We start from the raw sequence: 14,097 nt of genomic DNA on the forward strand, positions 1-14,097 counted from the left end.
ATTACACATGGCCTCTCCAGAGCTCTTATCAGTTAAAATTCCAAGCATAAAAGCTAACTACACTTCCATCCCCTCTGCTGATGTAAGGCATTCTCTCAACATTTAGCCTGCTGAAATGGAAAATATTCAAATTAGACAATTAAAATGTCCCCTATGCCAAATTTTAAAGAATTTATCTTCATCTCAGCCTGACATTCCGGAGTCCACACATTCAGATCTGTAACCATCCTTCAAACTAAGTGTGGCTTAAAGCTACAGGACTCTTAAATTATAATAGTCAGTGACTATACAGCACCATGAATTAGCTCTTCACTTTCTAAGTCAGGTCCTTAAAAAAAAACAAAAGCTAATAGCATCATCCTTTATAAATTCAGAAGTGTGTCCAGTTCCTAATACATGCTTGTATCTTCTCCGACCATATCTTCAAACAAGTTTTCTGATGACTGATCAGAAGCAGCTGAGAAATACAGAAAGATTAAAAGTATTATTTTCTGAGGATATTTTGCTTAAATTCCTAAATCCCCATTACCCTCTAGAAAAATAAATTGTGTTAGACAAGCCAAGTTTCTGCAATTCTCCCATCTTTTGGAGACTATGCTTTTAAATACTAACACACTAACCTCAAAATACTTCCCCGTGTGTTCTTCCCTGCGTTTGACATACAAGCAGCTTTCTCCATTTTTCTAATTTTGCTCAGCGTATATTTTTAGGACAGTGAGATAACCATCTTACCACTATCTTGTTGATTTTAGGAAGGTCATATTGTGACAAGGCTTCTGTTTCAGGGGAAAACTTACAGCCCAAAGCCAAAAGCTGGGACTGAACTCTAGTTACGCTGGCATAGCAACAAAGGGGATCCAAACAATGAGCATAGCCACAGAAAGATTTGGCGGCTATCTTTGAAGGGATCCAGGCCAAGTCCATAATAATCATCATGATAGCTCAAAAAAACCTTCCAGTTCCCTTCAAGCATTTCTTGTCCCTCCACATGATCGCTACATTCTCTCCATCTTCCCTTAAATCCACCTTCGTATCTATTGGAGACAGGAGAGGGAGAAAAAAATAACCCAAACACCCCAAACCAGGACTTTCCAAAGGGTGGGAGAGTGGAAAATAAAAACATTCAAGAAATTTAGAATAGTAATGTATTTCTCTTTTGCACATTTTCACTCCTTGCACACACACAGAGCCTGATAATAAATTTTGATTATCAAGAAGAAAATAAGAAACAATGTGTACAAATTCCCTCACAATGAATGAGGAAACTGAAAAAAAATATTACTGCTAAACTTGAATCCTTGAAAATAGTCTCTATACAGAGTATTTCCTAAGTTACTCATTTTAATGTTACAGTATTAGGTAATTTCATTTTCTGTATATTGTCATGTGTTTTCATGCAACCCCAGAGAGCTAAATTATGACAAATTTATTGGGATGTTAAGTTCATTTCCCAACACATCCCCTGCTACCCCTTAGAAAGGGGAGTTTCTTTTATATCTGCAGTTTAAATATTAGACCTCTGTCCTTCTGCATAAGAAAGAGTATTTAAGTCTTTTTTTCTTGTTTACTAATTTTAATTTTTAATCACTGAAGTTAAAGAGAAATGCATAAAAGATTATTATATTTCCATGCAGCACAGCTCTCTTCAATAGCCGGTATGTATCACTACTGAAAAGTAAAGAACCTATCAATTTCTATTTTTTCATTGTAAAGAAGCAATGACAGTTCAATTAAATAGGCAAGTTACTACTGCAAAACTTTTACTTTAATCCCTCCAACTTTTTCTGAAAATGTTGAATATATCTTACATCTAATATAACTCTGTTTTTATTTTCTGATGATGTAATACCCTTTTGATTTCCTTCCCCTTTCCTTCATTATCTCCATCAGTCCAAATACACATATCAGAGCACATTTAACTAGGACAAATGAAAAGTATATTTCACTGTCAATTCACTGGCCTTTTCTCAAATGTGTGAGTATCCTGCTTATATCCTCTATCATTACATAAAGCCTAGTTATTCATGTATCAGCAAGATATAAGCATATCAAATTATAAATTTTGTTGTACTAACTGTGGAAATACCACACTAGAATTATAAAATCTGGATTTGTTTTACAGCAGCCTATTGTACTGCATTGCAAAGGCTACCCTGTCCAGGAAAGCAGCTTTGTAGTCGCTGCGCGTTACACGGTACGTTGCTTTTGGTGGTGAAGCTGGTGTAAGTTCCTTCTTCCTGTCTCAGTCTTGGTTGCTAATTCTACTACCACGATGTATCTTATCATTCAGCTGGTGGGCAGCCCAAATTCAAGATGAGCAACACTGCTTAGGCATGTGAACTTCAACAATCTAGTGTATCCCTAAGCATACTATACTCCCATGCTTGCTTTCAGTCTATGGCAACTGACTCCACATCATCTGACCATTGCTCCAATCCAGTAATGGTTTCTCCACTGGCAAACTTTAAAACTAAAGAAATAGGAAATTTATGGCTGCTGCATTTGGTGCTTCTGAGTACAGAAACAGAAGCCCTTGAGGACAGTGTTCTGTTCAGTACATAGTTCTGGTCACTATTACACAGAAGGTGATGAATTTATAGGAAAAGGAAGGTAAAAAAAAAAAAAAAAAGACATCCCTGAAAAACCCTGAAGAGTCATGAGAACAAGCAATGTAAGACTAAAGAATCTCTCTTTTTAATTTTTTCTTTTTAAGTCCTGAGAGCTTTGAACACTTGAAAAATTACAGTAGTAAAGTTACTTTGCTAACATGCTGTTCCCTGCTTTGCTATCATACCATCTCTATGCATAACTGAAAACAATGCATGACCACAGCCGAGGGGAACTCCAAGCATAATCAGCCGGGAGCAATGCTAGGGAAGGCATTATGCCAGCAGCAGAGAAGATACCGTTTCACATCCCAAGGAAGAGCACCAAGCAAAAGGTGTTGTCCTCAGAAGACGCCAGAGTCCCAAAGCTGCAGACCAGAAAATACAAGCCATCTAGGACTAAATAATCACAGGAGTCTCAGTGAGAAGTCTACCTGCAACATGTCAACTGCTGTGCAGTGGTGTACAGGCCAATAAGTGACAATTTGTGTGTGTATCCTCCATGGTTAATATATAAGTAGTTCTGGAAACAGTGTCAGATCAGAGATATGAACAATTTGTCTTCTGATACATTGACAACAATCTAGTTTTCTTAAGCAATCCCCATCTCCTGAGATGAACTGATCAAACAGGTACACTTAAACAGTAAATAAACTATCCTGAATTTAGAAACAGCGTTGTCTATTCATTTGTCTATTCACTGTTATAAACTATTCTGTCTATAGCACTGCAGGGAGAAGGAGGTAATTTTAAACCATAAAGAGCTAGCAAAGTAATTTGATATACTTTCTTATTCAAAATAGTAACAAAATTTGCAGACTTCTAAAATCTAACTTGCAAACAATGCAATAATAAATTATTTGCAACCAGGCATCCAGTAACACCTTAGCTGTACTAAGGTGCAGTTGGTAATCATTAAGAGCTACAGATGTTTATGCAGTATCTTTTACCCAAACGTATTTTGCTTTACCAGCTGTTTATAAAAGTATTTGAGGGGCCCACTGAGCTGCAGCTATACATGCAGCTCCACCACTAAAATAGACAGACAGTAAAAAATACTCCTGACTGGAATATCTTTTCCAGTTCAATCTGTGAAGTGCAACAATAGAAATGAATGCAATAATAGAAGTTACAATTAACATCTCTACTTTTGCAGATATCCAAGTAATTCTAGCAATAATATGCCTCATTGTGAGATGTCAGGGCTGTATGTTTTCAGTTGTGTTTATCTAGAAACCAAAAGTAGGCCGTTAGACTGAAATTAGACAATATGACAAATCCTGAAAATATCATTTTTTAATCCTGTGATTAAAAGTGATAGGCAACTGATTGCTGCTGTCATAACCAAATGAAAAGTGAATTTTCTTTATTTAAATTAATTGGTTAAAAGTTTTGTATTCATATCAGGTGACAGGAAATATGAGACTAACCTGTAGCAATGTTCTAGAAAGCTGAAGGAGCCAACAAACATTCCTATTACGAAAATAAAACTGACTGAAATGAGTGAAGAGTCTAAACCTTATAGACTAATGTACTCAGTAAACATTAACATTCCAGAGAAGTTAGAAAAATTATATTCAAATCTATATGCAAATAATAAATATGGTTAATCTCCTAGGGATAAAAAACATTCAAAAACATCTGTCAAGACACACAGAGTGAACACCGTTATGAAATACAGTTGCAATCTGTCTGCACTGTTAGCTCAAAGGTAGTATTTGACTTCTGACAAAGCTCCTCTTGGAAGAAACATTAACAGATTTTAGTGATGAATGAAAAACAAAGTAGTTCTGAAACAAAAACTAAACAAGAGGTGAGCTATAACAGAATGAGACTCTATATCCAGCTTTTCTGTTCACCTACATCAGGTTCAAACAATGAAATCACAGTCCAACTAGAATGTTGTGTCTAAGCCTGCAGATGAAAGAGCTATTCATTGCCACACATGATATAGTACGGAAAAACAGGACAACATTCTCCTAGCTTAAAAATGGCAAAAGAAAGCAAGCTTTAAATTCGGAAAACAAGCATAAATTAAATTAATTATATATGTTTTATATAAATAAATACACATATATATTTTAAAAGTTAAGTTGAAGAAGGCAACATAGGTAAAAACCTCAGTTCTGGCCAATCCCACTTACTAGGAACACTGAGGAGAGACCAAGTATAGTTCAGAGATCTTGCCTGTCCATTGGTTCTTCAAATGCAAATTAATTTTATTTTTATGTCATTGCTTATACAGCCTCAGAATGTAACAAGGAGAAGTAGGAAGCCAAGCATTTAAGAGCTGCAACAATATCCTTCCAAACACATTTATGATTTAGTTTTCAATTACTGTTAAATAGTTTAGGAATGTTAACAGTAACTTTCATTTTTAAAGACCATGCAGACTTATCTGATAGAATTCTCTGGAGGCATGTGAGAAAAAGCACTCACGACAATGTCAAATAAATTACTTCCCCTCCACACATCCGTTGTCAGTGTCAACAAGTACTATATTCTGAATAAAAAAAAAAAGATAGGAAAGAGATTGCCGTGCTCTTTGCCTGTTAAGAACAAGCAAACACTGATTCATAAAGCAGTAGTAAAATTCATTTTCCTACAAAAATACTTATGGAAAAACATCATTTTCCAGTATTCACAACTCATCATAATCACTATTAGTAAACTACCTCTTGAATAGCATGTTCGGTACTTTACAATTCAAACCCTGATATCATCAAATCTCTCTTAAAATTACAATACAGAGACAGGTTTCACTCTACAACAGTTGCTACAATCTTATTAAAATCTCTTTAGAAATATCTTATCTTACAGAACTTCAGAGTCCTTTTCATTTTGCTTTTATTAGTCATATTTTATGAAAAAGTTTATTTTGAAAAGAAGCCTAGAAAAGCAAGTATTTTTTAAGTCAGATATGCTATAACTTTTAGATTAATGCTATCTAATCAAATCCTTACTTGTCTACTCCAGGAAATGGACACAATGTGTCAGATAACAAGTTTTTTTGAAAGAATGCACAGCATTTTGAGGGCTGGGTTTCAGAAGATTAGCTCTATGAACAGTGCAGTTGTCCAGTGGTCCACAGGTGTTTCACAAGAATTTCAATGGAAACTGGAGTATTTATTTACACATTCCATTGCTGTACTGGAAACCTAAACACAGCAGCTTTGAGCATGATATAATACTAATAAACAGTTTATCATCTGCATTAAATGATATGAAGACAATAAACCAAAATAATGCATACACACATACTTCTTCAATCTTTAAATTATTTTAAGGCCCCTTTAACAAAAAAGTCTTCCTTGGCTGCAGAGACTGGCAGTCAGATATAATTCCATTACAATATTAGTAATAATAAAAACCTCAAACCAACTCTGGCTTTCACAACTGGTTTCCATTACTTCTGAATTTCATACCAAAAACATCTTTGACAAAACAATTTCATTTCACACTACAAAAGAGGTTAAGGTTTACACAATCTACGTAATTGCTACATTAGCTGTAATAAACAGCAGACAAAAGTGATGTAAGGGCAGAAGCTGTCTTGGAACATCTAAGTTATTAAGAAATTACTTAAGATTTAACGGAGCCTCAATGCAGGATTGTTTTCACGGTACAGTGCTTGCATCACCCGTGAACCTGGTGACCATAACTAACAGTGACATTAGTACTAGCTGATTTTGAAGGTCCCTTCCAACCCAAACCATTCTATATCCTTACTTTATACCACATTTCATTGTACCTTTACAAAGACTTGCAAGGTTGCCCCCATTCTACAGACACAGAAAGGCTTTGGCACAAAATGGCTTGTTCAGTCAGTCAGAAAGGTAGCAGCACAACAGGAACAGAAACAGCTCACCCACTCTCAGTCCACAACTTCTTGGTTATTTTTCTGAAGTCATCACAGAGAACTTATACCAGCTGTACCCAGAATTCACAATATTGAAAAAGCATTTAATATCTTTTCCACTTCACAACATTTTTTTGTTAGGAACATTGCTGATTTCCCCTCCAGGCCACAGGAAGATCATTTTGGAATTAAATCCACTAGTTCTCTTTCAAATGCACTGCTAGACAGAATCAGCAGACACAGATTTTTGTAGATGTAGCTATGGGGAAGCAGGACCACTCAAACAACTTGTCCCATACACACTGAAAAATTTTCTACAAGCATGAGCATCATCAGAAGAACTGAAGTTACAGCATGAAGCAGATAAACCCAAAAGCCTAAGACCAGAGGGACTTAGGACATACAAGGAGGCTGAATTTTCCCACATTAGCTCTGCCAAACAGAGCATATATTCTGGGTCCCTAACATAATAATGGGAGCATCCCCTCAGGGGTACCACAGGGAACCAATCAGCTCCCATTTTCTGGAAGTGAAACCCAACAAGAAGAGTCAATGTGAAGGTCCCTCCAGAGCACCTTACAGAATGAAGGGGACTGATGCCAACTGGGGCCTGGAACTTACAAGGTGCTAGAGGAGCATTTGGAGATACAATAAGGTTTATAATGTGACTTTTAAAGGAAAAAAAACAGACAGGCAAAAGGGACAGATGAAGGTGGTTGAGGAAGGAACAAGCATGGGAAAATACAAGGCCAAAAGGGACCAGGTTTAAAAGTGGTGAGTCGGTGAGTACACTTGTCCAGCAACGCTCTGCACCCTATTTCCACTGTCTGCCTCATCTTCTTATTAAACTACACCTCTAAATATTTCCCTGTGTGAAGAAACTCTATTCTGCAGTCATAAGTGTGTATGCAAATGTACATGCCAGTAGCCGAAGCTGGACTGCACACAGGTCATAGGGCCCAGGTGCCTGATGTGCCAGCAAGCAAAGAGGCCAGAGCTCACGCATACTGCCTGGGTACATACGACAGTGTGTGACTGCTAGCAAGCACCAAGCTGGACTAGCTGGCAAGCAGGATAAGAGGCTTGGGAGCAAAGTATCAGAGCAGCCATGAGTCTGGGCCAGACAACAGAGACCAGAGGGTCTGAGATTTGGCTATTGGAGGGACCATGAAGTCCAAGCGAGTTACTGGAGAGACCAGGACATCTCAGGGTTGTCTACTGGTAAGTCCAGCTACAAGAGAGACGTGTTTGTATGTTCATATCTCTTGTGCACAAGGCAAGTGGGAGACCAGTGGATCTAGGAGCCAGCTACTGAGTAGACCAAGTGTCTCAGACCAATTACTGGAGGGACCTATAGTGTGTTTACCTTTGGGAGGGCAGGTCTGAGTACCAGCAAGTAGCCCGGGAGCTGGGGGCCTTTGTGGTTCACATGCCCATATACCAGCAGCTGGGATGTTCAACAAATCAACAAGCCAGCTACTGAATAGACTGAGTGTGTAAGATCAGTTACTGGAGGGATCTACATTCACTGTCTGTGTCTGTGTGTGTCTGTGTCTGTGTGTGTGTCTGTCTGTGTGTGTGTCTGTATATACATATATGTGATCTGAGAGAGGAGTGTGTGGCAGATACTACAGGTGGATGTAGCCTGGAGATGTGTTCTCAGCCTGGAGAAGAGAAGGCTCCAAGAAGACCTTATAGTGGCCTTCCAGTACCTAAAGGTAGCTTGTAAGAAAGATGGGGAGAAACTCTTTAGTAGGGCCTTTTGTGATAGGACATGGGGTAATGGTTTTAAAACAGAGGAGGTAGATTCAGATTAGACATAAGGAAAAAAAAAAAATTTACAGTGAGGGTGGTGGAACACTAGCACAGGTTGGCCAGAGAGGTGGTGGAAGCCCTGTCCTTGGAAATATTCAAGGCCAGGTTGGACGTGGCTCTGAGCAACCTGATCTGGTTGGAGATGTCCCTGTTTCTTGCAGGGGGTTGGACTAGATGGCCTTTAAAGGTCCCTTTCAACCGAAACTATTCTATGATTCTATGTACATTTATTTTCCACAAACAGGCTTTCAATCTGATCAGCCAGAGAGGGGAACAGGATGTGTCCACTGGCATTGCTTGTGCTTGCATTAGTGCTGTGTTCTGGCTCTGTTGGCCTGTGTTACCAGCCATGTCTATATGCATATATGCATGGCACATATGCATACCTATTGGGAATATGTGCTCAGCCTCACTATTGGCTGGACCTTGGACGCAGAGCTATGGCAGCTTTGCTTCTATTGGGCTTCCAGATTTAACAGCACTTATCACAAACAAAAAATAATATAACTTTGTTAAAGCCTTCTGAATTATAATTCCAACCATTATGGAATCAAGGTGATAAGCAGTCATGAAATGCCCTTGTAAAACTCCAGACTCATTACGCCAAGTGTTATCAATTAAATGAATCCTAAAACAAAGATCATTATCAATGTAATTAATTATGGGGAAACTACAATGAATTATCTGTAAGACAGATGTTGAAATGCCTGAGCTGGCTCCAAGAGGAGTGATTTTAATCCAGCAATGTCAGTAACCTAGTTCAAGTGCAACATTCTCAAGATGCACGCAGCTCCTGAGGTTGTACACCTGCATTCACACAATGCACAACATCCCTGTGCTATGTCTGTGGTCAGGACACAAGAAGAACAGGAGGTGAAGACACTCAATCCCACAGAGTTGTTCAGGACCATCAAAGTGCATTTGCTACAATTCAAACATTTCAGTATCTTTGCAGTGCTTAGTACCTAGCTTTTTGGAGTAATATTCATTACAGGGGGTAACAAATGAATAAGTGCACACACATGAATGAATAGAGCCAGTCCTGCTCTGATGCTACACTAGAGTTAACAACCCATGCTTGAACCTTGAGTGTCCACTGGAGAAACTGAAGAAAACAGCTCAGATCTTGCAGTGAAGAAAAGAAACCCTCACTAATTTTGAAAACCTGAATCCACTCAGAACGGTTAGCATTCTCTGAATGAGGCCACAAGGTCTCCAGATTACAACACTTTGCCACTATTTAGGTTCCCAATTCTTCTATTACTCTGGATTAGAGTAGTTGACTATAGTACTCTTCTGTAAGACACACACCTGAATAGCAGCACTACCAACTGGCTTCTAAAATATCGACTTTTTTCCTTTTCTATTTTAAAAAATCATTTAATGTTTGTTTCTTTCTATCCAGTAGAACACAAAATAATGACACCATTGCGTGACCCTTGTATTAGTATTTCATAAAAGTTTACGAAGTAGCATATCACTCACAAACTGTAAAATTCTCTTATGATACATGGCAGTAAATAAGAGAGAGCATCTTACCAGCTTTGGGTGTATCTAGTGTTTTCATTTCCACCTTGCTACACTTATTGATGCTGAAACATGCTTTTGTAGTCTTTACTTTTCCAGTTGACTCCACAGACTGTGTAAAATGTGCGTTTTTATTCTGGCCATATATTTTAGAAAGCAATGAAACGCTTCCCTCTCTTTCATCTATCTGCAAAAGAGAAACAAGTTGACAATAGCATTTCTTTCACGCAGTTGAAAAGAAATTGAGAAAAGAGCAATGAGAAGGGATCCTAATAGATGCTAATCCTCATTATCAAACTAGCTACATAAATATATATCCCTACACAAATATATACATTCCAGTGTTCATAACAAAGATAACATGCAACAATATCAAACACCACTTGAGCACATAGTTTATTAATTTAATTTAATAGCAGTCTTCTGTAGATAAAGTCAATAAAAATTGTGATGCTTTTTTCGGTTAATATTAAAAGTTTCTGAAAAACTTCCTTGCAGCAAAACTGCAAGGTTGTACTGACACACTGCATGATGTACTGACATTTCATTAATAAATATGTTGGTTTTTTAACTGCTTTTCCCAAAGTATTCCAAACATTTGAATCCAACAAAGCCTACTCCAAGACGCAATCCATACTTAGCTACACTGAGAATTGTATTTGGGCTTAATACTGATTACTTTTATTTATTTGAAAAATGTTTTTCCACATACACTTCATAGAGTGAGAGAAACCCACCTGAGAAGCAAGATCAAACACAGTAAGAGCATAGGTACCAAAAGGTATTCTGAACAGACTGATTATTTAAGTAGGGACTGTTTGTGGTGAGCTCAGATGCTATCTTTAAATAACAACACTGTGCAAACAAATATACTTTTTAGTGCACTGTTCAGCTTACCTCCTTTAATTTCATTTCTTGGTCCATCTCCTTAGTTTCATTCTTCAGACAACCTGTGATACTTTTTCCTGGTGGTATAAACCTTGGCTTTTTAGCTACATTTCCTAGTACTTGACTTGGAGCTGCTGATCGCCTCATATTTAGTTGTACTGCTCTGGAAGGTAAAGAGGAAGGAAGGAAGCAGATAAAAACAACAGTAGTCAGAATAGGCTTTAAATATAAAAATATATTAACGGATAACAATATCAGCACTATTTTAAAATAAAATAAAAGATAGCATACAAGATTTTCAAATAACAATCTCAATTCACAAGCATAATACAACTTAAACAATGCATTGCAATGATACTACTTTTTCTTAAGCACTAAGAAAGACTGACTACAGCAAATTCTGCAGTTGAACACTTCATTTTTCATTTGAAAAGGCAGTAATGCAGTCCTCAATAGCAAGAAACACTGGAAACGCGCAATGTAGGGCCTTCTTAACAAACTTAAATGAGTTTATAAAAAGAAAGACAATTTGGAACAGAACTAACTATTCTAAACACTTTATTAGTGCATAATGAACAACAAATGCTGAAGGTGTGTTTCATATCTGGGAGCAGTATTTGCATTAATCAGTCAATTATGTTAGTCATTCAGATTCACTAGAACAAGATTAGAATTCGCAGAAAATTATCTCAAAATTACGGTGCAGGTTATCACTCCGTGTTATGTCCACTTGAACAGTGGAAGGAATGTATTATAGGTTTTCTCTCAAAATGTAAGACCATTATTCCCTTACACAACCTCAGAACAAAACTAAACATACAGCAATGTTAACATGACAAAGCATACTTACAACCACTAGAATAACACGGTACAATCTTAATACTTCAAAGTAGTAGAAACAAAAGAAGAAAAGAAAACTCCAATAGAACAACAACAATAGAATGATGAAGCCAAGCATGGTACAGTAACTTATGGAACAGACTTAGGTTTAACTCTCCATTCATACATGGATCTTTATTTTAATTGATCCCCTCAACTATTAGGTAAAATAAACCGTAACACGGATTGCAGACACAAACTTCTTTACCTCTCTACCATCCTGAATGCATGTTTGCATCCTGTTGCAACAGCCAGTGTGTTTCTGCACTTTTTTGATGCTGCTCTGCACTCCAGTGGCTTACTAGGGCACAACAACTTCCCTTTACAAGGTCTGCACAGTAATAATGGAGTACTGTTAGAATACTTTCCAAACATGCAGACACTAACATGAGTACTATTTCTTTTATATCTGAACAGTTAGCATATATATGATGCTGTTCCTAGATGTAAACCTTAATGGCAAAATGGCGTGACCTGCTATCATCTCCATTGTGGCTGTTATTAAAAATACAAGGAAAGAGGTTTCTTAACTGTGTCAACAGGAGTTCACATAAGTTTGGCCTACTTGACAACAGTGTGCGCGTATGAACTTTAGTTAACCCTACTCAATAAGGGAGTAGCTTGGTTATTATAACAGGAGTACCTGCAGCGTAAACGACCGGTAGTCACTGTGAAAGCTGCAAAGGTGTCAAGAACCTTCCAGGGCAGCAGGCTGCGAGTGCCAGCACTCACCACAGCCAGTTTCAGGTGCCATGTGAATTTGAACAAGTTCTCTACCCAGTCCTGTAAGGGATGATGGCACTTGGGAAGGCAACCCAGGACACCCCATAACTCCACATAAGGATTACGTATAGCATATCTGAACCTCTACAGTAACTCTGCCCACTTCACTTCTAGAGTTTGTGACATGTCCCGTGGAACAGGGGAGATGTGCAATTCATAAATGGCATGCATTAGTGATGGAAGTGTTTTGGTTTCTATTTGGACTTCGCACCATCATTTGGTCTTAAACCACAAAAACAGACTCATTAAAAGATTTGTAAATTATGAAGAAATTTAAAGATATGGCCCTTGATAACTCAATAACTTTATTCCTGTTAAATTTAAGAACGTGTTAGAATATTACCCGTATTACCTACTTACAACTATGAAAACCGTTAGGGTATTGTGTTTTTTTAAACTGTAGTATTGCTTCCAGCAGTACATCCCTCTCTCTCTCTTAAGATGTTCAAAATACAAGCTTTTATAAAATACAAAATATAATAAAATATTTTATATTTTGTATTTTTACAGTACTATACAGAAAAGTGACCATATAGATGTGCAACTACTGATTGATGCTAGATCTTTTAGATGGGATCAGAGTAGGTGTAGCTAGTGCAAGGAACAGCGCCACATTACAACTAAAGCAACTGACAAGCCAATATGTCCTTTCCTCTGAGACAGCCACCAATATGCTGAATCACCCTGTACTTGCAATACCGTTAGGTATGGTTGTAGGAAAACAGCTGGAGGTAATGAGAAAAGCACTGCTCCTGCCTTTTATTAGGCTAGGTCAACCTAGCCTGACCAAATTAAATGTACCGTGAAACCACATCCTAAAATGTCTCATGAAGGCATCTGTTTTTGCTAGCATTGAATTCAGTAGTATTTTTCACCTTAAAGATACTGTAACAGCTGCATTAAAATGAAACATATATAAAAATAATATTTCCAAATTGTATGTATTCAACTCAACACAGTATGCATGGAGTCCTGTTAAATGCAGTTACGTTAGTCATCTTAGCACAAACTTTACAGGCTGCTCTCTTGAACATCAGAAGGGACATTTCCGGCACAGATGACCAGGCTAAACGGTTCTTGGAGAAAATTACAAAGATGCAACACAGGGTTAACTTTTACTCAGTTAAACCGCAGGAAGCAAGTGCATCTCCTTGGGTATCAATATTAGTGAAAAAAAAAACAAAAAAAACAAAAAAAAAACACTTCAAAGGAGCAGTTAACTGAAAGGATTTGCAGCTGACCTAAAAAACAATGCTACTCAAAGTGCTGTTAGCCCGGCCCACCCCGCCTCAGCCGCCCGGTAACGGCCGCGGGGAGGTGGCGAGGGTCTCCCTGTGGGCGAGTGCAGGGGCTGGGTGAGCCCAGCCGACCTCTCCGCCCGCAGCCCTCGCGAGGAGAAGCCAGCGGCCCTTCTGCCCGGTGACCCGCCCCCAGCCGTACCTCAGCCGCTAACCGTACCCGGGCCGCCGGCCCCGCCGCCGCCGCCTCAGCACTCAATTGTCCCGCCGCCGGCTCCCGTCAGCCCGCTGGCCGCGCCGCGCATGCGCCCTGCGCAGGCCCCCCCCCCCCCGTCGAGTACCGCGGCCCCTCCAAGTGCGCATGCTCCCGGCGAGCAGAACGCGCGCCCAACCCCTTCCGCATAGGAAACGTTGAGGTGCGCGTGTGCAGTGCCTGCATGCGGCGTGACGCAGGCGCCGTTGCAAGCGGCGCGTGCGCGACGCGTTGCTGTGCCACACACAG

At 38.8% G+C, this 14,097-nt stretch overlaps 1 protein-coding gene across 1 annotated transcript in view; it reads right to left on the reverse strand.

Moving 5' to 3' along the window:
* RAD54B (RAD54 homolog B) overlaps positions 1 to 11,839 on the reverse strand; it is a 63,428-nt gene extending 51,589 nt beyond the window's left edge. The window contains exons 1-3 of the mRNA XM_086741020.1: positions 11,783 to 11,839; positions 10,705 to 10,858; positions 9,820 to 9,994 (exon numbers count right to left, since the gene is read on the reverse strand). Coding sequence (XP_086597146.1) covers positions 9,820 to 9,994; positions 10,705 to 10,858; positions 11,783 to 11,793 — 340 coding nt within the window. The 5' untranslated portion in view covers positions 11,794 to 11,839. The remainder of the gene's footprint in view (positions 1 to 9,819; positions 9,995 to 10,704; positions 10,859 to 11,782) is intronic.
* Between the last annotated feature and the right edge of the window lie 2,258 nt (positions 11,840 to 14,097).

The sequence above is a fragment of the Chlamydotis macqueenii genome, chromosome 2 (genome assembly GCF_036417535.1).
Source record: "Chlamydotis macqueenii isolate bChlMac1 chromosome 2, bChlMac1.mat, whole genome shotgun sequence".
In the NCBI taxonomy this organism is placed as follows: Eukaryota; Metazoa; Chordata; class Aves; order Otidiformes; family Otididae; genus Chlamydotis; species Chlamydotis macqueenii.